The sequence below is a fragment of the Chelonia mydas genome, chromosome 2, assembly GCF_015237465.2.
Source record: "Chelonia mydas isolate rCheMyd1 chromosome 2, rCheMyd1.pri.v2, whole genome shotgun sequence".
Classification (NCBI taxonomy): domain Eukaryota; kingdom Metazoa; phylum Chordata; order Testudines; family Cheloniidae; genus Chelonia; species Chelonia mydas.
Window position 1 is genome coordinate 124,023,887 of NC_057850.1, and position 23,288 is coordinate 124,047,174.

The 23,288-nt window shown below is 39.8% G+C and overlaps 1 protein-coding gene across 5 annotated transcripts in view; it reads left to right on the forward strand.

The window, feature by feature from the left end:
* CDH9 (cadherin 9) overlaps positions 1-22,352 on the forward strand; it is a 128,909-nt gene extending 106,557 nt beyond the window's left edge. For 2 of the 5 annotated variants that reach the window (XM_043540221.1, XM_043540222.1), the window contains 6 exons: positions 1,388-1,641; positions 3,974-4,110; positions 5,482-5,603; positions 16,710-16,827; positions 17,056-17,307; positions 21,229-22,220. In XM_043540221.1, the coding sequence (XP_043396156.1) occupies positions 1,388-1,641; positions 3,974-4,110; positions 5,482-5,603; positions 16,710-16,827; positions 17,056-17,307; positions 21,229-21,716 (1,371 nt within the window). In that variant the 3' untranslated portion in view covers positions 21,717-22,220. Of the gene's footprint in view, positions 1-1,387; positions 1,642-3,973; positions 4,111-5,481; positions 5,604-16,709; positions 16,828-17,055; positions 17,308-21,228 lie in introns of all 5 variants that reach the window. The other 3 variants (XM_007059918.3, XM_037893296.2, XM_043540223.1) reach the window with 3 other exon arrangements.
* Positions 22,353-23,288: the final 936 nt, after the last annotated feature.

Genomic DNA, 23,288 nt, shown 5'->3' on the forward strand with positions numbered 1-23,288 from the left:
TAAATTTTTGAGTGCTTGACTTTGCAACCTTAACTTATTTTAATGTAATTTTTTTTAATATAACAAATATGTGAATCAAAGTTGAAACTGGAGCTAGAACAACTCATTTTTATTTTATTTTGATACAACAATATGCTGGATATCAGAGTCAAGATCTACAAAAAACTCAGACCCACATAGTTCATTCTATTCCACTTTTGATTGACCCAGTACTAGATTATAAATACAGTTTTATAAATCATGTTTATGGGGAATATTTGCATCAGAATCCTATAAAAATAATATACATATTTGTAAGAGATGAAATACAGCATAGAATATAAATGGTAAAACCAAGCTAACCACTGTCATAGTTATGTAATTATTGATGGACACATTCTCATAGCTAAACCAACCTCAAGTCTGGCAAACAAAAAGACCTTTTAAGAAAACCCACATCACTCATACTAAAACCTTTTTCCTTCCATTTTCTGCCCTTCTTCCAAGTTTCATCTCAAATCTGATGTATCAGATTGCCATTAGAAAAGCTTTTTCCCATGGTATTCCTAACACTGGCCATAATAAGGAAATTCAAAAATACACTCATGAGAAAGCTCTAGCTCTAATATTCTGGATTGATTGTTCCAAAAAGCAATTTTATATAAATTTAGGCTGAACATCCAAGCCTTTAGAAGCTTATCCCAAATGATGATGCCTTTGAGATTTTCCCATCACTAGTATTAATCCCCTTTACAAGATTTCAATATGGAATATGTTCATTATTGTGTGTCTAGAGTATAGCAGATTTTAATTGCTTTGAAACATGGTAAGAGTTTTCAAGTACATAAAAGGTTGTTACAACCTCTGAGGATAGGACAAGAAGCAATGGGCTTAAATTGCAGCAAGGGAGGTTTAGGTTGGACATTAGGAAAAACTTCCTAACTGTCAGGGTGGTTAAGAACTGGAATAAATTGCCTAGGGAGGTTGTGGAATCTCCAGCATTGGAGATTTTTAAGAGCAGGTTAGACAAACAGCTGTCAGGAAGTGTCTAGATAATTGGTCCTGCAACGAGTGCAGGGGACTGGACTAGATGACATCTCGAGGTCCCTTCCAGTTCTATAATTCAGTGAAAGGAGAACGCGACTTTACCAACTTCCCAATCACTATTACCAAGCTACATTTTGCATAAGAGGATGAAGAATCCCCTGTCCTGTACCTTAGTCATCTATAAGTGGCTTTTTATATTGCTGTGACTGATGAGTTGAGTATGTGCATGTACGAACTCTGCTAATGCGGTCCCTGATAACTCCTGCCCCTATTATTTTAGTGCTGTATTTTTCTTTCTTTTTTTTTTTTTTTTTTACATTTCTTGTAAACTGACCCCAGTTTTTTATCATTTGCTCTCTAGCAGTTGGATTTTGAAAACAAGATGCTGTACTCCTTAAGAGTGGAGGCAGCCAACACTCATCCTGACCCACGCTTTTTCCACTTGGGACCATTTAAGGACACAGCTCTCATCAAAGTTTCTGTGGAAGACATAGACGAACCGCCAGTGTTCAGCAGAAGCTCTTATATAATAGAAGTAGATGAAGATTCCAAGGAGGGAACTATCATTGGGCAAGTGATAGCTCAAGATCCAGATACTACCAAGAATGCGATAAAGTAAATATCAGTTCATGCACGGTGTAAAATGCTTTAGATGTAGATGCTCATTACATCTTTCTCTCAAAATGTAGTAAAGCAAATGGCATATGGTCTGATCCTGATCAGTAAATAGCAGCTTTAATTCCAAATGAGCTCAGTGACAGGAGAGGACACAAATGAGTGAAGTGACAGTTAAGGGCACTTAGCACATTACAGGATCAGGCCGACAGTGATCAAGTGGAAATAAATTGAGCAATCAAATATCTGTGGAGATCTAGTGATGGCAAACAGAATTAATACATCACAATATGTCTTTTCAAATGGAAAAATATGCGGGTCAGGCAAAAGTGTATAAGCCTGATTATAACAAACACACATTGCTTTGCAGAACTCTTGCTTATATCATTTTCAGGGCAATGCTATTTTACCTTATTTGTCCCTATTGGCCAGCTTATATAAGATGTTCAAGACGGTGATTTCTGTTGGAAGAACGTGCATCTCTGCGGGTCGATGGAACTCAGCATTCTGTATCACGCCTTGCAGCAACAGGCCCAATGAATGAAACAATCCCCTAGAGATACACCATCTACCATGTTCTACTTCTTAAATATTTAATGATCAACATTTGTACAGCATATTAAATAGGAAACTACTGTGAGAAAGTCCTAACAATTAGGAGGTAAATGTTTGGTGTTGTGCTACTGCCGTAACTGTTAGCGCATCTGCTATTATTGTCTAAACCAGAGGTGGGCAAACTATGGCCCGCGGGCCACATCTGGCCCACGAGACCGTCCTGCCAGGCCCTTGAGTTCCCGGCCAGGGAGGCTAGCCCCTGGCCCCTCCCCTGCAGCTTCAGCTAGCCGTGTAGCCAGCGCTCTGGGCAGCGGGGCTATGAGCTCCTGCCGGGCAGCGCAACTGTGAGAGCCGCCAGCCTGCCCCGGTGCTCTAGACTGCACGGCAGCATGCCCGCCGGTCCTGGTGCTCTGAGTGGCATGATAAGCGGGGACCGAGGGGGTTGGATAAGGGGCAGGGGGCCCCAGGGGGAAGTCAGGGGACGGGGGCTGGGGGGTTGGATAAGGGGCAGAGGTTCTGGAGGGGGGCGGTCAAGGGATGGGGAACAGGGGGGTTGGATAGGTGTGGGAGTCCCAAGGTGCCTGTCAGGGGACGGGGGTGTGGATAGGAGTCAGGGCAGTCAGGGGACAGGGAGCAGGGGGGGTTGGGTAGGGGGTGAGGTCCAGGGGGACGGTTAGTGGCGGGGGGTCCTGGGAGGGGGTGGCCAGGGGACAAGGAGCAGGGGGGGTTGGATGGGTTGGGAGTTCTGAGGAGGGCAGTCAGGGTGGAGGAAGTGGGAGGGGGGTGGACAGGGCGCAGGGCCAGGCTATTTTGGGAGGCGCAGCCTTCCCTACCTGGCCCTCCATACAGTTTCAGAACCCCAATGTGGCCCTCAGGCCAAAAAGTTTGCCCACCCCTGTTCTAAACTGACATGCATAACACTGACCATTTGTACATTAGTGCATAGACCATGCAAATTATTGTGAAACCTGCTTCAGCTACATTTCTGATTGAAAGTGAGACAATGCTGAATGATCTACCTGCGCATTTTTGGGCAAAATGATGTCATCAAGCAAATTACGCATACGCTCTTCACGCAACGGGTTTGTGGCTAATGGTCACTAGCTCATTAGATCAGAGGATGACTATAAATGTAAGTTAATCTTTTCAGAAGGAAAAGAGAGCTCAACAAATGCAAAAGCCAAAATTTAAAAAATATTTTTGAGTGATTTTCTGCCCATCCTGAGAAAAATCAAAGGTGCCTTGTCTTCAGAGAGCGGATGCCCAATGGTTACCAAAATTAAGTTCCTGTGATGGTGTCTGAGATTAAGCACCCAAAAAACTGAAGCATCCAAAATCTCTAATCATTTGTGAAAATCTTAAAGACAATTCAGTCTGAGTTAACTCACTATCATTCCAGAATTTGTTATATTTCTGGGCTAAAATATATTTTGTAAAATGACTCATACTGAATAGCTGCCTATATAGATGTATTACCCTTTAATCCTATTTAAGACCAGTGCCATGAAACTGACATTGTATGGGCTATGCTAAGCATATGGAGTTTACACCCCATCTTTCAGAAAGAGCCAACGTCTTAAATAACTTAACTCAGTATTTACAGTACTCTGCACTAGTTATTCCCTATAGTAAGTACAGGGAATCTTAGGTAATACCATATTGCAAATTTTAAGGTAGCCTTTCCTAAGGTAAAACTGGAAGCATTTAATGGTGGTTAGTAAGCAAAACTGGAAAATATAATGGAAGAGGGTGATACACTTGTATTATATCTTGACAGATATTCTGTGGATCGACACACTGACCTCGACAGAATATTCAACATCTATTCAGGAAATGGGTCTATATTCATCTCAAAGCCACTTGATCGGGAAGAAAACCCCTGGCACAATATCACTGTTATAGCAACTGAAATCAGTGAGTTGGAGATGGCTTATCTGAAGAGAATGTTAGAACATGAAAATTTGGCAATTCTATAACAAATTTCTGTTTTAATTTTTTTTACCAGATTCACCCTTGTCTGTCTTTAAAAATTTCAGCCAAGCATATCATTTGCTAACTACAAGCCAGAAAACTCAATAGGGGTAAATTTTAATTAAAAACTTATTATTTCATTATTTTCTTACTTTTCCCCATAGTTAAAAAAAAAAAATCTCAGGTCCATTTCAGTTGTGCAGAGCAGCACAAAGCCAACATAACTGGCTTCCTGAGGATTTCCCTTGCATAAATTGGTACAGAGCCAGCACAGTGATTCTACATTGCTCCCTCAGCCTCTAGGGGAAAGGGGAAATTTATAAGAAAATGAGGGCATGGTTAGAGCATTCCAGCAATTCCAGACCATCAGAATGGTCCTTTGGGACCATGGGCAGACATTAGATTGGCCTTCAGGCTGCTCTAATTTACGCCAGGGATCAACCCAGCCCCAGTCACAACTAGAGGCCTAACTAACTAACTGTAAAGTTAATATATTACCCTTCCCCCCGGGCAGAAAAGAAAATCTGACCTTGTATCTTCCATAGTGGCACACCACAGTTGATTAAGTGATACGTTCTATGACACTATTTTTCTCCTCCTTACAACTTCTTCCTTCACTTTGGGAAGTAGTGAGATTAACATTGTATGAGCTGTGATGAGCATATAGGATACACAGACCATCTTTGAGAAAGAGCCATACCATTTTTTCTTTAAGAAAACTATTTTCTCCAAACACAGGCCCAACTGCCAATATTTGCTTCACTTTATTCATCCCATTGACTATGGTTTGGCCTAGGAGGTTACTTGGAGAGGCACATTAATGACAAAGGTGTCAGATACATTCTTCCTGCCTTTGTAGCTAGACAGGGCTTTGAATTGATCCATACAATATATCTATCCCCCCCTGGATTACCCTCAGCAACTCCATTTTAGGACACAGATCCCAGAAAATAAGCATGTATACACTCACTGCTGATTGGAATACACTGGCAAGCCAGACACCTTGGATAATTTAAAATTCTGTTTTCAACTGCAAATCAATTTAGACTGAGATAGTTTTGCTTTAATATAACATTTTTCTTTTAAAAATAATGTAATGGGTTTAAAATGTAAATATGAGTCTTAACTATATTAAATTATATACCACTAGAAAATTGAACATAACTGTAAAGATATGAACATTTCTTTTATGTTGTGGGGTGGGGGAGAAATTAGGTGAAATATACTTGATAATTTCACTTCTCTTACGTGAACTGTAAATCTTTCCAATCCTTTTATTCCTTAACTAAATTATAAATTATTTTCTTGTTCCAGATAATCCTAAGCAAAGTAGCCAGATACCTGTCTTCATCAGGATTTTAGATATAAATGATCATGCACCAGAATTTGCTAAATATTATGAAACTTTTGTTTGTGAAAATGCAAAAGCAGGACAGGTAAATGCATATTTAATCTGCCATCAAATTTATGCCTGTATCTTCTGTTGCTGTGTTTTATTCATTTCTAGAGTTACTCACAAGGGAGACTAGCATCTTCATGACAATCGCGATTCTCATGGATGAAAATTAATAAATAATAAATCTTCTGACTGTATTTCCAAATTCAATAGACATTTCAGGTGGACAAGGAATGCAGGATTTGGCTCTAATATAATACATACACAATATTTTATTTTTAGGTAATGATTTAATAGCCTTCGTCACAAATCTCTTTTATAGAAGGAGTCATGGATAAGACACTAAAATTTCATATGTTTAGATAATTCTTCTTGTCTGCATGCTTACCAAAGCATTATATGATCTATTGATAACTTGAAATATGCAAAAACCCAATTTTGGAAATCTTACATATTTATGGTACCTGCCAGAAACAAGAAATTGTGATCTGGAACCATAATTTTAAAGCTAAAAAGATACGTCAACTTTTTCAGACCTTGGTTAAGATTCAGTTTGAGTTAGATTTGAATTTGTGCAAAGGTCCAGGATGGCTCTTGTTTTATACAAACTGGATCAACACTTCCTTTTAATAAACTAAAACAGATTTAAAGAGGAAGCAATTTACTAGCTTGGAGAAAAGAGAATAAAAGTTCCAGGTAGATAGTGCAGCAAAACACACATGTCATGGATATACAGAAATATTCTATTACTATTGTCATTATTACAATCTTCTATTTACTATGGATGGTTGCAGCATTGTTGTAGCTATGGTAGTCTCAGGATATCAGAGAGATAATGTGTGTGAGGTAGCTTTTATTGCACCAACGGCTATGTTTATGTAGTTGTCAGAGAGCTATAGATTTGAGTCCTTTGGGGATGATGTTTCGTTTGGTCCTGCTTTGAGCAGGGGGTTGGACTAGATGACCTCCTGAGGTCCCTTCCAACCCTGATAGTCTATGATTCTATGATTTACTCATGAAGTAGATGTCACTGGTAAGTTTTGCTTCCTTTCTCCTCATGTTGTGGAGATTTCATTTCAAACAGCAAAATTTGTTATCTTCCCTTGCTGTTTGCAGTGCTGTTGTAGTTGTGTTGCTCTCAAGACATTAGCGAGACAAGGTAAGTAAGGTACTATTTTTTGCTGGACCAATTTCATCACATACTGCCATGTACTGGGAAGAAAAAAAAATCAGGAAACATACTCCATGATCATTCAAGGAACCCAAAACAATGATCAAAATAGAAGTTGGTCCAATAAAAGATATGACCTCACCCATCTTGTCTCTCTGTTTATCATGGGGTCAGTTGACATTTCAGTTTTAACACCTTTGTTCACAGACTTATGCCTTCACTATAAACATTCACTCTGTGTGGAAACATTGCATTAAAATATCTCAGTATGGAATGGATTTCTAAGGAATTAAAAGTTAAGGGCCAGACTGTATTCAGAGGCAGAAGCCCATGATAGAAAAAGTGTAGAGCCCTCTTGGGTAAGCTCTGTGTGTGTAGATTTCACCTTATAAACTAGGGAACTCCAGGAAGTACAGATTGAGTGTAAGGTAGCAATTGAAACACGAAGCACATTTGAATGTTATTTTGGAAAAGGAAAGAAAAAAAAGAGGTGGCAGATGTGCAGCCAATGGCTCAACTGAGTCACATTCTGTTCACTTTATTCATCCAGTGTCACCAATTGTATGAGCCAGGCCGTGAGTTGGAAGGATAATATAACATACTTTGACTGGAATTGCCTTGGTTTGTATCAAGGGCTTTCACTGCCAATATGATTCTTTTTCATACAAATATTTTCATTACTTTTGATGCACATAATACAGTAAAATAATATATACAGTAACAGCAATACTAAATTAAATGCAAATAATGGTAGAAATTATAACAGATAATGAAATAAACACATGAAACTCTAAGTCTAATGGTAAACCTTGTCACAAAATAATGTGATGTTTATAATTAGGATACCACTGTGACATACATTTTCATGTGTGACCAAGGTTTGAGATCTATGTAATGAGCTTAGAAATTTCATCCAATTACTGTTTATTGTACTCTGGTAGTTGTATTTTATAATGTACTTTTTCAACAGAAATACATTCAGATAATTCTGGCCAGCAAGTCTGTATTGCTGGTATACGACCAGATTTCTGTCTGTGCAACAAAACCTCTTTGTATAGTACAAGATTGTGGACAAATAATTTTTAGAATCTCAGTTCAGTGATTGATATCAAAGTGAGTCATGGTAAAAGCTTTAATAGAACTGGGCAAAGCAAAACAAGATTAAGCATATATGTAATATTTTGAGTGAGGAAACTCAAATTTGGGGGTATGGTCGCAAAACAAGTTCCACCCAGACTGGCTACGTGTCACCTCCTCTTAAATGATACCTTTCCAAACTCTGTGTAGTCCTATATATTCTGTGGAATTTCAAATGTATGCAATACTCAATAATGCACAAATTACAATTTAGCTTCCCAACTAAACGTGTGGGTGTAATTCACGACACTTTCCCATTCTTTGGGTGTAAATTAGGGCTCGGATCTTCAAAGTGATCTATAAGACTTAGTAGGAGTTGGACATCTGACTTTCCATGGGAGTTAATTGACTAACTGCCTACATTTTTCCTTTTCCTTTTGATTCTTCAAGTTCATATTCTGCAATAATACTTTAGAGACAAATATTTTGCATTTTGCAGTTGATTTATCTACTTGATCACTCCTCTTCAGAAACCTTAGATAAACTGGAGTAAAGGTTGAACATAATTTATCACTTAACAAAAAGTTTAAGCCTTCAAAGAGAAGGCTGTTTTGAAGTTGCTGTTTGGCCACAAACACAAGTGTTTGAAAATCTAGATATTCTAATTTGAGGGACTACTTACCTTGCCCCTCCCCCCCAAAATATAATAGTTTCAGTGTATTAGAAAGTACAATTAAGCTCATTTAATATCACTCAAACAATCTTAACTCTGCCCCTGTATCACCTGATTGACAACAATCAGAAATTTTGAGACAATGTGATTCTCAAGGAGCACAAAGGACTAAAGCAGCATAACCCAAGATGTATCTACATAGATACTTTTATCCCTTGTATATACTTTTGTTTTATTATTTTATTATTTCCTCCATTTTGTTTTTGGCCCTCAGATCTTTCTATATTATTTATATTGTGACAAAGTTCCTCCTCTACCTTGGTGCATCCTGCGCTTATTGGCGGATTTGCTCGCCTTGGAGCTTCACGGCAGCCCTCAGTTTGGCCGTTTTCATGAACCCACAGTCCAGGTCAACTCCTCCTGTGTCTGACCAGGAGTGGGGAGGTTTGTGGGGAACCTCGGCCTGCTCTCTACTCTGGGTTCCAGCCCAGGGCCCTGTGGAATGCAGCTGTCTAGAGTGCCTCCTGGAACAACTGTGCGACAGCTACAACTCCCTGGGCTACTTCCCCATGACCTCCTCCCAACACTTCTTTATCCTCACCATAGGACCTTCCTCCTGGTATCTGATAATGCTTGTACTCCTCAGTCCTCCAGTCCGCGTTCTCACTCTTAGCTCCTAGCACCTCTTGCTCCCAGCTCCTTACACGCCCACCACAAACTGAAGTGAGCTCCTTTTTAAACCCAGGTGCCCTGATTAGCCTGCCTTAATTGATTCTAGCAGCTTCTTGATTGGCTGCAGGTGTTCTAATCAGCCTGTCTGTCTTAATTGTCTCCAGAAGGTTCCTGATTGTTCTGGAACCTTCCCTGCTACCTTTCCCAGGAAAAAGGGACCTACTTAACCTGGGGCTAATAGATCTGCTTTCTATTACTCTCCTGTAGCCAACTGGCCTGACCCTGCCACAATATTTAAGAGCTTAAAGATTTTACTTGACTTTGGGTAACATTTGTGTGGATTCTATAAGTCAACATTCTTCCCATTACATCCCCACCAAGTTTTACATTGCTAAAAAGGAAGACAGCAGATTTAGAGAAAACATGTGCATTTTAAAAAAAGTAGCTGTCAGAGGCTTTGTATTTAGCTATTCAGATGCTCCTTCCAAATAGCATGAGCTCAGCATGTAATTCCAGAAATTATTTTCCCCAAATGGCAAATTCAGTACTAATGCTACAGACATTATCTGCATCAAATATTATTCCCCAAAGTACTGCCTCCGACTTGTTACATATGCAGGGATGTGATATTTGCAGGTTTCTGTGGCTGCAGGAAAGTAGGAGATTCAAGTAAAAAATTTCAAGCCTGGATATCTAAAGTTAGGCACCCAAATTCATATTTAGGCACTTATGTAAAGTTGGCTTCATTGGGAGCTGCAAGGGCTCAACACCTTTAAAATCAAGTCACTTTTAATTAGATGTCTGAATATAATTATGGATTTAAATGCACATATGTGAACATTTTGGACATAGTATTTATATTCCAAATAGTCTTCAGTTTTGTTGCCTATTTTAATGTACTGTACAATACTGTTATTGTATGATAGCACATACTGTACAATATATTAGAATATACTATTATTCATTTCATACTATTCCACCTTATTTTAGAGCTCACCTAAAGCAGCCAACCTGTTAGAATTGTAATTGCTTCCTGTTGCACCACATCAGTGCATTTAACGCTGATGGTTACAGCAGGAGGGCTAGACAGAGAAGATAAATATATTTAGTTAATTTTAAGATTTTCTTTTAATTGAGCTTAGCTGTTAATCACACCACTTTCTAAATCTCATTCACATCAGGAAGCAGCCAGAAATATCAATTATTCCTCTCCATTGCCAACTTACAATACCTGTGTTCAATGTCAGCCAATATTAGAGGGTAGATTGTGGCATATATGATGCAGCTGTGTGGGGGGGAGCAGTACAGAGTTGCCATATCCAGGGGCGGCAGTGATGAGAGAGACTATTGAGGAAGGGCATCATCTCTAGAATTGCTTTTTTCACATGGAAATATAACCTCTGCTTCATCCATTAGGATGAGTTCCAGATCTGTTCCACAGACTGGTAATGTGGGCTAAGGTGGGAGCAGCAGGATCCTGGGCCCAACTCATCTTTTAAGTGTCACTTTTTCTGTGATGGAGCTCCGGAAGCACAAGGACTGCTATTGTGGAAGGCTCTTGCACAAGGGCCTCTCACAACCTTATTCTATGAGCTCATTAAGAGCAGTACATGATCCTGAGCTGAACTAGGGGCAGAGTCAGGCAATTCTCTCCATGGAAGCCAGGGAGTTTTACCTTAATGGAACTGCAATGGAATGAATCAATGATTGCAAAATTCAACTCCAGGATATCAACTCATCCAACTCCCTATATTTGCTGAGACCACATTAACAATAATGATCAACAACTAGACTGTTTTGCTCATTGGTGCTATATTCTCTCTTGCCATTTTTGAGCTCCCAAACATCAGAGCATGGATAGAGCTCATCTTATTTGGGAAGACGATATTTTTCCTTTCATTATTCTGTATTTTCTCCACAGGCTGGGAAGGAGCAGGGAAAGGCATAATTGTCATGACACCATTGATAAATATTGATCATGCATTGTTGTACAGACCTGTAGCTGAATTATGGGTAGGCATCCATTGACTTAGTAGAGTGATATGTTAAAACTCAGCAATCCTTTTAAACGGAGGAAGAGGGGAAAGATTTTCTTACCTCTGACATGTTGGTAATTATCTCTGGGGTTAGAGCCAACTTCTGATGAGTAAATCATTTGCCTTCAAAATGCATCAAACTACATCAAAGGACAGATATTTTAGAAAGAATTCCTAAAAAGGACAGTCCCTCCCAGATTCTTCTACATCTTCATCTTTCCCACCTACCATTGTGATTGATCATTGAAATACTCAGGGGATAGTGGAGTCACATCATCCCAAGGGGAGCATGGTAGGAAAGTCTCTTTGTGCCCTCCTTCCTATGCATTCAGCAAAGTCCAATGACAATCTCCCCCTCAGCATATTTTTCATAGTTTATCATGGATTTAGGGGGGGATTTCTGTGGCAGACCCTTGACAAACTATGTGCAGCACATAACTAGATGAACAGATTTCAGGAAATGATAATACCGTGATTGAAGGTTTGAGATTTGTGATATTCACTCCTAGGCCTTGTTTAGACTAGTGGCGACATGCAGGGCTCATGTAGCCACATGACAAAATGAAAAGCAGGCTGTGTGCACACTGCACTCTGTAGTGACAGCGTGCCAGTGAAAGGCTCTAGTGGTGATGGGGGAGACAGCAGGGAAAGTCTTTATCAAGAGGATGGTAGTGGGACCCTATGTTGCTAAAAATAGATGTGGGAGGCACTGCTTGGGCTTGTAGAGAGTCACGTTGGGTATATACCCTGCTATTTATACCTGTGCTAGGAGGGCAGGCAGTGTGCGTACTTGACATGCCACTGTAAGTGTAGACAGGCCCCTACACTGAAGTTAATACAAAATTGGTCGATCAGGGGACTAGTAACATTTTTGATGTTTGATATCTCACAAACAGTCAATGAGAGAAACAAACAATAGTGTAGACATTTGAAAAGCCATCTAGTGTTGTGCAATATCTATGTTTATTTCAGGCAAAGTCACAAATTACCAGAACTTAAAGCTCAAATCATTCAACTGAATTCAAGGCTACACTCCAATCAGCTCCGTAATATGTAGCAGAACAAAAGCAAAATTCGGAAGCCATGACAGTTAAGCATCCCCAGGTTAAGAATACATTATCATTATTGCAAAGTACAAAACTTATGCTGTAAGTTAATTGAGTTGTTTGAAAACTCCAAAGAAGGGACTGTTTAAATAAATTAGCCTCCCTGAACTCCTCAGGAATCTTCCTGGTTTCATAGCAAGTGACATCACAGCTGCCTTATGCAAAGGGAATGAAAACTGCTGTTTTCAAAGAAAGGTGTCATGTTTCATAATGATAACCAATACACACTGACAGTGATATATTGAAAAGGAGTGTGTGTGGCAAACTGCCAAGCATCTCATGGACGTGTTGGCTGTCTCAAGTTTTTGTTAAAATATTATGGAAAATATATTTTCCCCAAACATTTTGCTATATTTTCTGTCCCAGCCCATTGCCTTCATGCATATTCATACAAAAGACTTACTTGGATTTTTATAAAGAAACTTTCAGTTCTGGCTTTAAGAGAATCGTCTAAAGCATGCTGAGTGACTTACAATTACAGTAGTCTGGAGCAATGAGGAGAAAACACCGTAGCATCGAAATCATCTGCAGTATCTGAAAAAGAGATGGCACTCTGTGAAAGATACATAAACAGGGGCCGAATGTACAGGGGTGTTGGAACAATCTGTATAGTTGGGGTACTGAGAGCCATTGAACCAAACTGTAAACCCTGTATATAATGGAAACCGTTTCAGGCCGGCGTGTGCTGCAGCACCCACAGCACCTTTAGTTCCAGCACCTACACATCTGTGGAACCCCACCTCATGTCTGCGAGCATTCACTCCTGGGATGTCCCTCTGACTTCGGTTGGAATAAGACCCAGATCCTCAAAGTTATGAAATCACATAGAGACCTAAATACCTTCAAGGATCTGAACCTAAGTGCTCATGAAGAAAGGTTGCACCGTCGGCCTACATTGTTTAAATGGCATACAACTACTCTGTGCTGGATATAAAAGTGAAGTGTTTGTATGGATATCCCAGGTTTACATTATCAGCACTTGAAAAGCTGAGTGATCCCTTCAAGAATGGGAATTTATCCTATAAATCCCAATGAGCTGCCTCACACTGATTCTCCTAAGAAAGGTAGAGATACTGACAATAATGCTGAATTTTTCAATCTGAGTTCATTCACCAGGCCAGCTAAACGAAAAGGAATGCATTTTTTCAATAGGTCTGATATGCTTGAAATCACATTTGATTTGAGTAAAAGTCACTTTCTTGAAAAATTTCAGAGTAGCAGCTGTGTTAGTCTGTATCCACAAAAAGAAAAGGAGGACTTGTGGCACCTTAGAGACTAACACATTTATTTGATCATAAGCTTTCGTGAGCTGTAGGTGCCACAAGTCCTCCTTTTCTTTTTTCTTGAAAAAAAACTCTCATAAATCGTACGTCAGGCATCTCTCTGAAATCTCTGTGAAGCGTGAGTACAACTCCAAATTCAGAACTGTTTCAAAATGGAAAAGCATGTATTTCATTTTATACCACAAACTTTAAATAGTAAAACATTGTGCCCTAGATTTTACAGTATCACTACCATACCAAAAATCAGAATGGCTAAATCTCTTTAATTTCTGCATCTATGATTGACTTTAGTCTGTTTTATTCATGATTTTTAGATCTACAAAAGCTAACCTCATAATGTTTCTATTTTTTGTTTGTTTGTTTTGGAAAACTTTGCCTGCAATATTTTTTTTTCATTTCCCCCCCTTTATTCTTCCATCTTTTCAAGACAACCAATACCTTTAACAGGTAATAAGGGTTGTTTCCCCCCCCCATTTCTGCAGACTTATTCTCACAATAAATTTTTAGTGTATTTAGGTTCCTCTATTTCTGCCACAATTGTCCACTCTTGATATTATTTTCACTTGAAGGGAATCATATGTGGATCTTACAAACATCTCACTGATTACATCTTGGAAAGCCACATGATACTCAGCTACAATGCTTTGGTAGCTATTCTAGTTGGGTATTTTCTCCCGGGATGTTTCCTAGCAATATTTGGACAAATATCCACACTATTCTAATTCTCTCTCTTCTACCTGATGTTTTTGTTCTCACATTGTCCTTCAGACCTCTACAAAAATTCAGGAGGAAATTTTTTTTCAGTCAATTTGATACTCTGCTAGCCTTCCACCATAAGGAATTTCTGCTATAATGGCACTGGAATTGTAGGCTTAGGCGACATGGGGCTTAAAATGTTGTAGCTACCTAAACCCATGCCTACACTATCACATCCACCCAGTAGCAGTGGTAGCAACACTGGGAATATTTAGAGAAAAAAGTGATAGTGGAATTACAGGTTCAATGACATGCCAACAGAGCTCCTTTGTAAAGAGTGTGAACTAGGCCAAATGTATTTAAAAAGTTCCCCAAGTGTCAGGATCCTAATTGCTTTCAAAATGTAGAGATCTTAATGTGTACTTGAGAGCCTCATTAATTTTAAGAAATATTGCATAATCCTGCTTTAACTATATTCTGTTCATCATGAAGGAACATGACATTCATGAATTCCCTCACAGGTTCTGTTCTGATGACAGGAAACCATAAAGATCCTGATTCTGATCTCCCCAACACTGGTGTAAATGAGGAATAATGCCAAGGAAGTCAATGAGCCAAATTCTCATTCACACCTGATTTACAACAGTGTAACTCTACTGACTATAATTAAATTACTCCAGAGCCAACTATTCATCTAGTGTTTTACTATATTTTCTTGCTGTATTGTCAGTAGTGTCTAAGTTAGGTCCCAAACAGAATAACTATATAAAATATTGAATTAGTGTGTTTAATTCTCATTGAAATTAATATTCAGAAAGGTGTTTTAAGGGAACTGTCATTAACTCAATAGCTACAAAAGCTTAAGATAGTGTTATTTAGCAGTTATTGCTTTTGCTTGGACAGTTAATGCTATGCATGTGCTCTGGAAATCTCAGCGAAACAAGCTGCATGCATAAACCTTTTGATAACAAACCCCTTTGAAGTCAGTGGAAGCGGAAGATGCCCAGCACAATGGAGACACTTAGCATCTCAAATGAGGCACTAAGCACACTGCAATATCATAAAAAGCAGGTCCATCTTCACAGCATGTGCTAGAGGAGCTCTCTGCCCAGGAGTAAAGAAGTGGTAAGGAGAGTTTTCTGCTGAGACTTATTCTGGAGTCCAGCCACAAATCCTTTCTCTGGGAAATCCACCCACTCACTCATGCCACTGAGCTATCCTGACACCTGATTAAGCCCAAAGCTTCTCCTTTTGGATAGAGCCACAACTCCGGCAGCAGGACATTGCAAAACATGCTGGATTTCTGTGGTTCTACAATAGTTAGTGAATGTAAACAATCCAGTATTCATTTTTACCGTACATATGAATTATCACAGTTTATAGCATAGTAAATGTAATGACATCACGTTATAACTGCACAATGCTTAATATAATATCGGTACTGAACTCATTCTTCCTTACTGTGTTCGCTTTCCAGTTTTAGCAACTTTCAACATCTTAAATTAGTCTGAAAAATACCAGAGTACTTGTTTTCTTTTTCTAAAATTATTTTTAATGTGGCAGGGGAGCAGAGCAGGTGCTAAGCATAAACAGACTAAGCATTGCTTAGAGCCCCGATCAGCTCAAGGGGCCCCCTATTCACTTTTTATTATAAGAACTTTCCTGTTTTAGTATTGTGGGGAGGAGGGGCAAAATAGTCCTGTTTAGGGCCTCCAGTGCGTTAGCACCAGCTCCGCAGGGGAGTCTTCTGCATTCCAGAAAGAACCCTTAACATTTTCCTCCTCTTTATGCATGCTGGCTCCCATGGCCCTATGACAGGGCTACTATCTTCCCCTCACAACTGATCTTGACTGCCCTCTCTTTTCCACCAGTGCCATTCCACAACCAGAGGTGTCCATTTAGGGTGATGCAAGAGATTTCTCCACCCTCTCCTTCCCCCAGCCCCCAACAACTAAGAATTCTGCTTCTGCAATATTCTAACTTTATCTCCAGGAGAAAAAATATGTGGACTAGGACCTGAACCCATGTTTCCCACTTACAGAGCAGTGTGTGAAGTAGCTGCTGACTTATGTAAGGACATGGGAGGAGGCTGGATTGGCCAGAGGGGCATCCTTCACACAGCAATGCAGGGCACTGAGAACTAACTAGAACAGAAAGCTGTCTGCTGCCACCAGGAGCAGGCCCTTGTTTGTGTGCTGTTAAGTGGATGTGAAGTTAAAAATGAAAGAGGTGATGTGTTTAACAGAAGCTCTTCTTGTTTTAACGTGAGACCACCACACAGCACACTTACTCTTGGGCACTGGGTGGCTTCTTCAAATATAATTGCATAGAGTATTTTACAATATGCTATACGAAAATGCTGTCTTATTTAAAAACAAAAACAAACAAACAAAAAAAACCATTAAGAACATAACACCTTGTTTTCCTTATAGCTGGTCCAGACTGTTAGTGCTGTGGACAAAGATGAGCCTCCTCGAGGCCACAAATTCTTCTTTGAGTTGGTGCCCGAATTTGCAGTTCATCCCAACTTCTCTGTTGTCGACAACAAAGGTAAACAACTCTGCTCCTGCATGTCATAGGCTTGCCAACTTTGGTTGGATGAATTTCTGGATGTTTCATCACATGATATTATCTTTAATTGAAAATTAATCTTTAATTCCTGGAGACTCCAGGGCAATCCTGGAGGCTTGGCAACTCTAGCATGTCAACTCACTGTTTTCCCCATGCCAGAGACCACATCACTTTGTCACACACAGTTATTCTACTCCTCCATTTCAGATAACACGGCAGGGATTCTCACTAGAAGAAATGGATACAGTCGCAGTAAAATGAGTACCTATCTCCTACCAGTCTTAATATTCGACAATGACTATCCAATCCAGAGTAGCACCGGCACGCTGACAATTCGAGTGTGTGCCTGTGATAGCCGGGGGAACATGCAGTCCTGTAATGCCGAGGCCTTGCTTCTTTCAGCTGGCCTAAGCACGGGTGCTTTGATTGCCATTCTCCTCTGCATCATTATACTGTTAGGTAAGTGATCCTTGTGACCTATATGTGGCCATTTTCCGCACTATCTGCTTTTTAATAGGAGGGTTTGAATGTGGACTGTAAGTCATTACAACTACTCAAAAGAAAGCTGAAAACTGGGATGAGAATGTCACTGTTTTACTAAGATGTGATATGAGGCAAATAGTAACGTAGGACTAGATTCTGCTATCCTTACTCATGCAGACTGTTATCTTACTTGACAAGTAGTCCTCCATTTAATGAAGTTGAGTAATGTACTACTCAATAGGCGTACAGATGACAGAATCAGCCTCCTAATACTTAAAAATTAACAATTAAACCAGTTATTAAGTCATTTATATTTTCTATATTTTAAAATATAATGGAAGAGCTATATAGAAAGAGTAACTTTCAAACATTTGCAAGTGGAAGGGGGTGGAGGAGGTAACTGGTGGGCATGGAAGGGAGAAGAACAGGGAGAGAGTGGAGGGACAACCTCAAGGACATCAGAAGATATGCAGGGATCTAGGATGAAGTCTGGTGAGGTGGGGTTGGGGAGATGAGGAGGGCTTTGACAACTGGAGAAAGTGCTGAGGAAGCAGGCACAGGAAGTTGGTAAATCAGCATGAATGCCATGCACAGCTTCTGTAAGAGCACTAAGCACCTGACTGTGAAAGATACTAATTCACAGAACCTTTGTAAGCATATCAATAAGGGGTCTGCCCTCATAAATGCCTCTGGTTCTTATAAGTGAAGTTCTTAAACATACTTGAGTAAGCCACTATTCCTGGCTAACAGGGGAAATTGAACAAAAATCTAAAAATGGCTGCTGCACGCACGAAGAAACTATATAGAACAGAACTGTAGAACCATCTCCAATCAGTGGATCACATTTAAGCATATAGCTTCTCGCCATGTTCTCTCTTGTCCCCAGCATGCCCTCTCCGCCCTTTACTCACCAGTGCTCATGTATAAGTTAGCTCATCTTGCTGAGCACAAATGTAACCTACTTCTTAGCATGAGTTAGGCATCCATTTCTACATCTGATCCACAGATAACCTAACTGTGCTGTAACTCGTAGCTACTGGTCTTAGTCCTTTAGCTCCTGCTGCAGAGGTTCACACTTCAGCTTCAATCACGCCATCCAAAGGTGAAGATTGCTATACTAGTATTTCTTAAAGCAACAGGATCAGTTATTTAAATAAGTGGCTGTTAGTACAGACCTAGATACCAAGTCCTGCAGCCACAGAGGTCAATAAAAGTTTTGGCATCAATGACGGTAGCTTCTTAGGGCAAGATTTTTTTAAAAAAAGCCTAAGTGACTTAGGCTCCTAATTCCTATTTTCAAAAGTGAATTAGGCACCTAGGACCCAAAGGGCTGGTCTACACTCCAGCTGCCAGTTGATGTAAACTACGCAATTTAAGTTACGTTAGCCTATCTCAAGCCAATGTAGCTTAGATCTACTTACTGTGGGGTCCACACTATGCTATGTGATGGGAAATGCTCTCCTGTCAGATTGCTTCCACCTCTCATTAAGCAGGAGTACAGAAATTGATGGGAGAGCGCTCTCCCATCGATTGAGCATGTCTTCACTAGACCAGCTAAATGGATGCTGCTTCATCGATTGCAGCAACACCAATTTAGCTCCATTGTGAAGACAAGCCCTAAGTCTCACTGAAAATCAATAGGATCTAGGCCATGTATAAACTAGGAGAGCTTTGCCAGTATAGGTATACCAGCATACTATCCAAACAAAACGCTCCTAGTGTGGACACAGCTACACTAGAGTAACCCCACTTTTGCTTCTGTAGCTTATTTCAGTCCCCATCTCCCAAGTGAAATAAGTTATACCAGCAAAAACTGTGATCTTTGTCAGTATAACAGCATTTTTGTGTCCTTTGTCAGCACAGCTATACCCTGTCAGAGATCACACCTCTTCATACCCCTGGCCAACATAGCTACGTCAGCAGAAGCTGTATTATACTGTGCCTGTCACTTTTGAAAATGGGGCCTTAGGAACGTAAAGCTTGACCTACACTAAAAACGCAGGTGCCCCTGAGAGACTTAGTTAAGATGACTCAAGCACAGGTATAGACAGCACTAGGTCATAATGCCAGAAGGGACCACCAGATCATCTAGTTTAATGCCAGAGGGGACCACCAGATCATCTAGTCTCTCCTCCTGTATATAACAGGCCTCCACCACCACCCAGCACCTGCACATCAAATCCAACAACTCAAATGAGACCAAAGCATTACAGCCCACAGGAGACTAGACTATGATGTGCCAAAGGCAGAGAACAGGAGGGACCAAGGTGCACCAGTGCCTGAGGCCCCCACAATAACAAGGAAATGATTAAGTCAGTTATACCTCGATAATGAAGGAAAGTCACCTGCACCTACACGCTGCAGAGGAAAGTGAAAAACCTCTAAGACCCCTGCCATTCTGACCTTGGGGACAATTCCTTCTCAACCCTACATATAGTGATTAGACATAGTTAGACTCAGAGCATATGAGCAAGAACCAACCAATCAAGCATGTGAGAGAGAAAATGCTTGGTGCCACCTCAGAGCACTGTTCCTCCACATCCAATGTTCCATCTCCAGCAATGGGCATCTCTGATGCTTCAGAGGAAGCAGATAAAAAAAAAAACCTCCCAGAATATATTGGAGGGAAAAATCCCTTCCTGGCCCCTGCAGATGGCTGGCTTAAACCCTGAAGCATGAGATTTTTGGGAATATAAGGCAAACTGGATGTGAGCCCCAGGGCTATTGAGCCCCGACTCCTGCCATCACAAGCAATCCGTTATACAATCATACTCATAATTGTCCAGCTCCATTCTAAAATTAATTAAGTTGTTTGTCCCCCACAACTCCTACTGGGAGGTTGTTCCAGAACCTCACTCCTCTTATTGTTAGAAACTTTCTTCTAATTTCCAGCCTGAATTTGTTTATGGCCAGTTTATATCCATTTGTTCTTCTGTCAACCTACCTACTTCCTCTCAAGGGGGTGCATTTACTGCAGTGATTCCACTGCTGTAGCAAGTGTCTATACCAGGGGTGGCCAACCTGTGGCTCCGGAGCCACATGCGGCTCTTCAGAAGTTAATACGCGGCTCCTTGTACAGGCACCCACTCCGGGGCTGGAGCTACAGGCACCAACTTTCCAATGTTCCAGGAGGTGCTCACTGCTCAACCCCTAGCTCTGCCACAGGCCCTGCCCCCACTCCACCCCTTCCCATGCCCTCCCCCGAGCCTGCTGTGCCCTCGCTCCTCCCCTTTCTCCCCAGAGCCTCCTGCATGCCATGAAACAGCTGACCGGGAGGTCCGGGGAGGGAGGGACAGGCGCTGATTGGCGGGGCTGCGCGTGGGTGGGAGGTGCTAGGAGTGAGGGGGGGGAAGCTGTTGATGTATTACTGTGGCTCCTTGGCAATGTACAGTGGTAAATTCTAGCTCCTTCTCAGGCTCAGGTTGGCCATCCCTGGTATATACTATAGTGCTACAGCAGCACAGGTGTAGCCATACACTCACTTATGAAAATGTTACCCCTAAGGTCTGCATGGCAAGCACCACAAAACAGAAATGAAACAAACTAAACATTATTAGGGACTCTGATCAAAGAAACCTCCTCTCCAGTGTGGAACCACACAATGACAAACATTAGGAACAAGATTTTGCTTCCTGCTGAAAATGCAAATTCTAATCAATAATATAATTCCTTAACTTTAACCTAACTTTAAAATTATATATTTGTAATTCTTATATCTGAATCAACATTCACTTTATTATTGTTAGACAGTAGTTTTCCCCTATTTTCCAAACATTCTCTCTCAGTTATAAAATTATTTGTCCATTGCAAATGTGCATTAACTCCATTTCAGTGCTAACTATTTTGTTCATCTCATTATTTAGGCTACCCTGCAGCTCATTATCTATCTGTTTTCAGTTTTAGTTGTGCTGTTTGCAGCACTGAAGAGGCAGAGAAAGAAAGAGCCCTTGATAATCTCAAAGGATGATGTCCGAGACAATATTGTGACTTACAATGATGAAGGAGGTGGAGAAGAAGATACCCAGGCTTTTGACATTGGAACACTAAGGAATCCAGAAGCAAGAGAAGAAAGTAAGATGAGAAGAGATGTTATCCCAGAAACTATATTTCAGATAAGGAGGACTGCACCTCTGTGGGAAAACATTGATGTCCAAGATTTTATTCAACGAAGGCTAAAGGAAAATGATTTAGACCCAACCGCACCCCCTTATGATTCACTAGCGACATATGCCTATGAAGGGAACGATTCTATAGCAAATTCACTTAGCTCTTTGGAATCACTTACTATGGATGGCAACCAAGATTATGATTACCTCAGTGACTGGGGACCTCGATTTAAAAAGCTGGCAGACATGTATGGTGGAGACGACAGTGACCGAGACTGAGAAAGTAATCTGTTACTTGGTCAGTGTTAGTGGAGGTAATGTCTATGTTACTAGATAAAGTGGCCTACACTCTCTTACTTGGAAAAAAATACAAAAAATAGGTGTTGTTTTAGTAAGGGTTTGCTTAATCAATAAGTCAACGTAAATGAATATGATTGATTTAGATATAAAAATAAAATCTATACTTCACCCTCTCTGCCTAAATACCCCTGAAGGAAGATTCTCACAGACAATGAGAAGACACTAAAAAAAGGCTTTTTGTGCCTTTAATAATAAATAGATGGAAAACTTATACTTTTTTTTTTAATTGCTTTGCATCACATTTATTACTAGCTGGGAGATTGTGCACCCGTGTTGTAACATAATCTGAAAAAAGTATACCTTAAAAAAAGGAATTAATATTACTGCCATATTTATTGAGTTAAAGAATGTCTGTGTTGATTCATCATGATATTTTTATATATGCATATTTATATTTTTGTATTTTTATTAAATAAATTAGTATTTATAAAAACATTATTTCATTTACTTTGCCAGTCATAAATTACTGAACAGGAGGAATCATATGCTGTATGGATTTTTTCTTCAAACTAACGTCTTTACTTCAGAATAATGGCTGTACTGTAAAATGAAGAGAAGAAAAAAAAACATGAATGCGTTTCTCTTTGTCAGAGGTACAGTGTAGAAAAAAAATAAAAAGCAATTTTTTCTGGGTAAGTCCAAACACAGGTGATTATAAATAAATGTAGTCTTACTTCAACTTTGTACTGTTCAAAGGCATCAACATATAGTTTCACTGTTGATTCCACCCCTCCAGCATCCCCATTTACTGGCAGTTGGCCAATAAAAGAATTAAATACATGAATTACAGAGGATTGAAGAAACCATGAAGGTTTGTTCCAGTAGATATGTTATTCAGGCAAAAACAAATTTACTGTGCTTTTTATATTTTGATGAGAAAGCAAATGTCAGCAATCCAAGAAAGTCTGCTCCAAGCTAATCTTTTCTTTTTTTCCTCTCTCTCTCTCTCTCTCTCTTTAAGGCACTTTTTAAGGCTAATAATGCTTCTTCTTTTTTTAAACTGAAGGGCAGTTAACAGGAATTAAAAAAAAATCTTAATAGTTTTAAAAGATTTCAGTGTAGTTTTCCTTCAGATAAAATACCCTAGCAAATTGCATGGAATACATTTTTATCACCTAGAACACATTTACGCATTTCGTAAATCTATGGATAATACTGTGCAATCAGTTTTTAAGCAATGGAGATTTTTCATTGACATCACAGGATGACATGGCATCATATTAAGGTGGAACCAGTTGCAACACGCTAATTAAGGTTGCAGCAAAGGTTTCGTTTTAGAACGTTTTAAATCTTCATTTTGTTAAATAAAAAGCCCTCATAAAATGGCAAAAAGCAAAACAAAGAATGTAAAGTTTGTGTAGCATTTCAATTTTTCAGCATGATTTGATAAGTGAGTATATACAGAGAAAGTACTAAGTGTTCCAAAATCACTGTAGTTTTAATTTTTCAATGGGATGCCTCAGTTTATATTTGGACTTTGTTTCCAAGAAA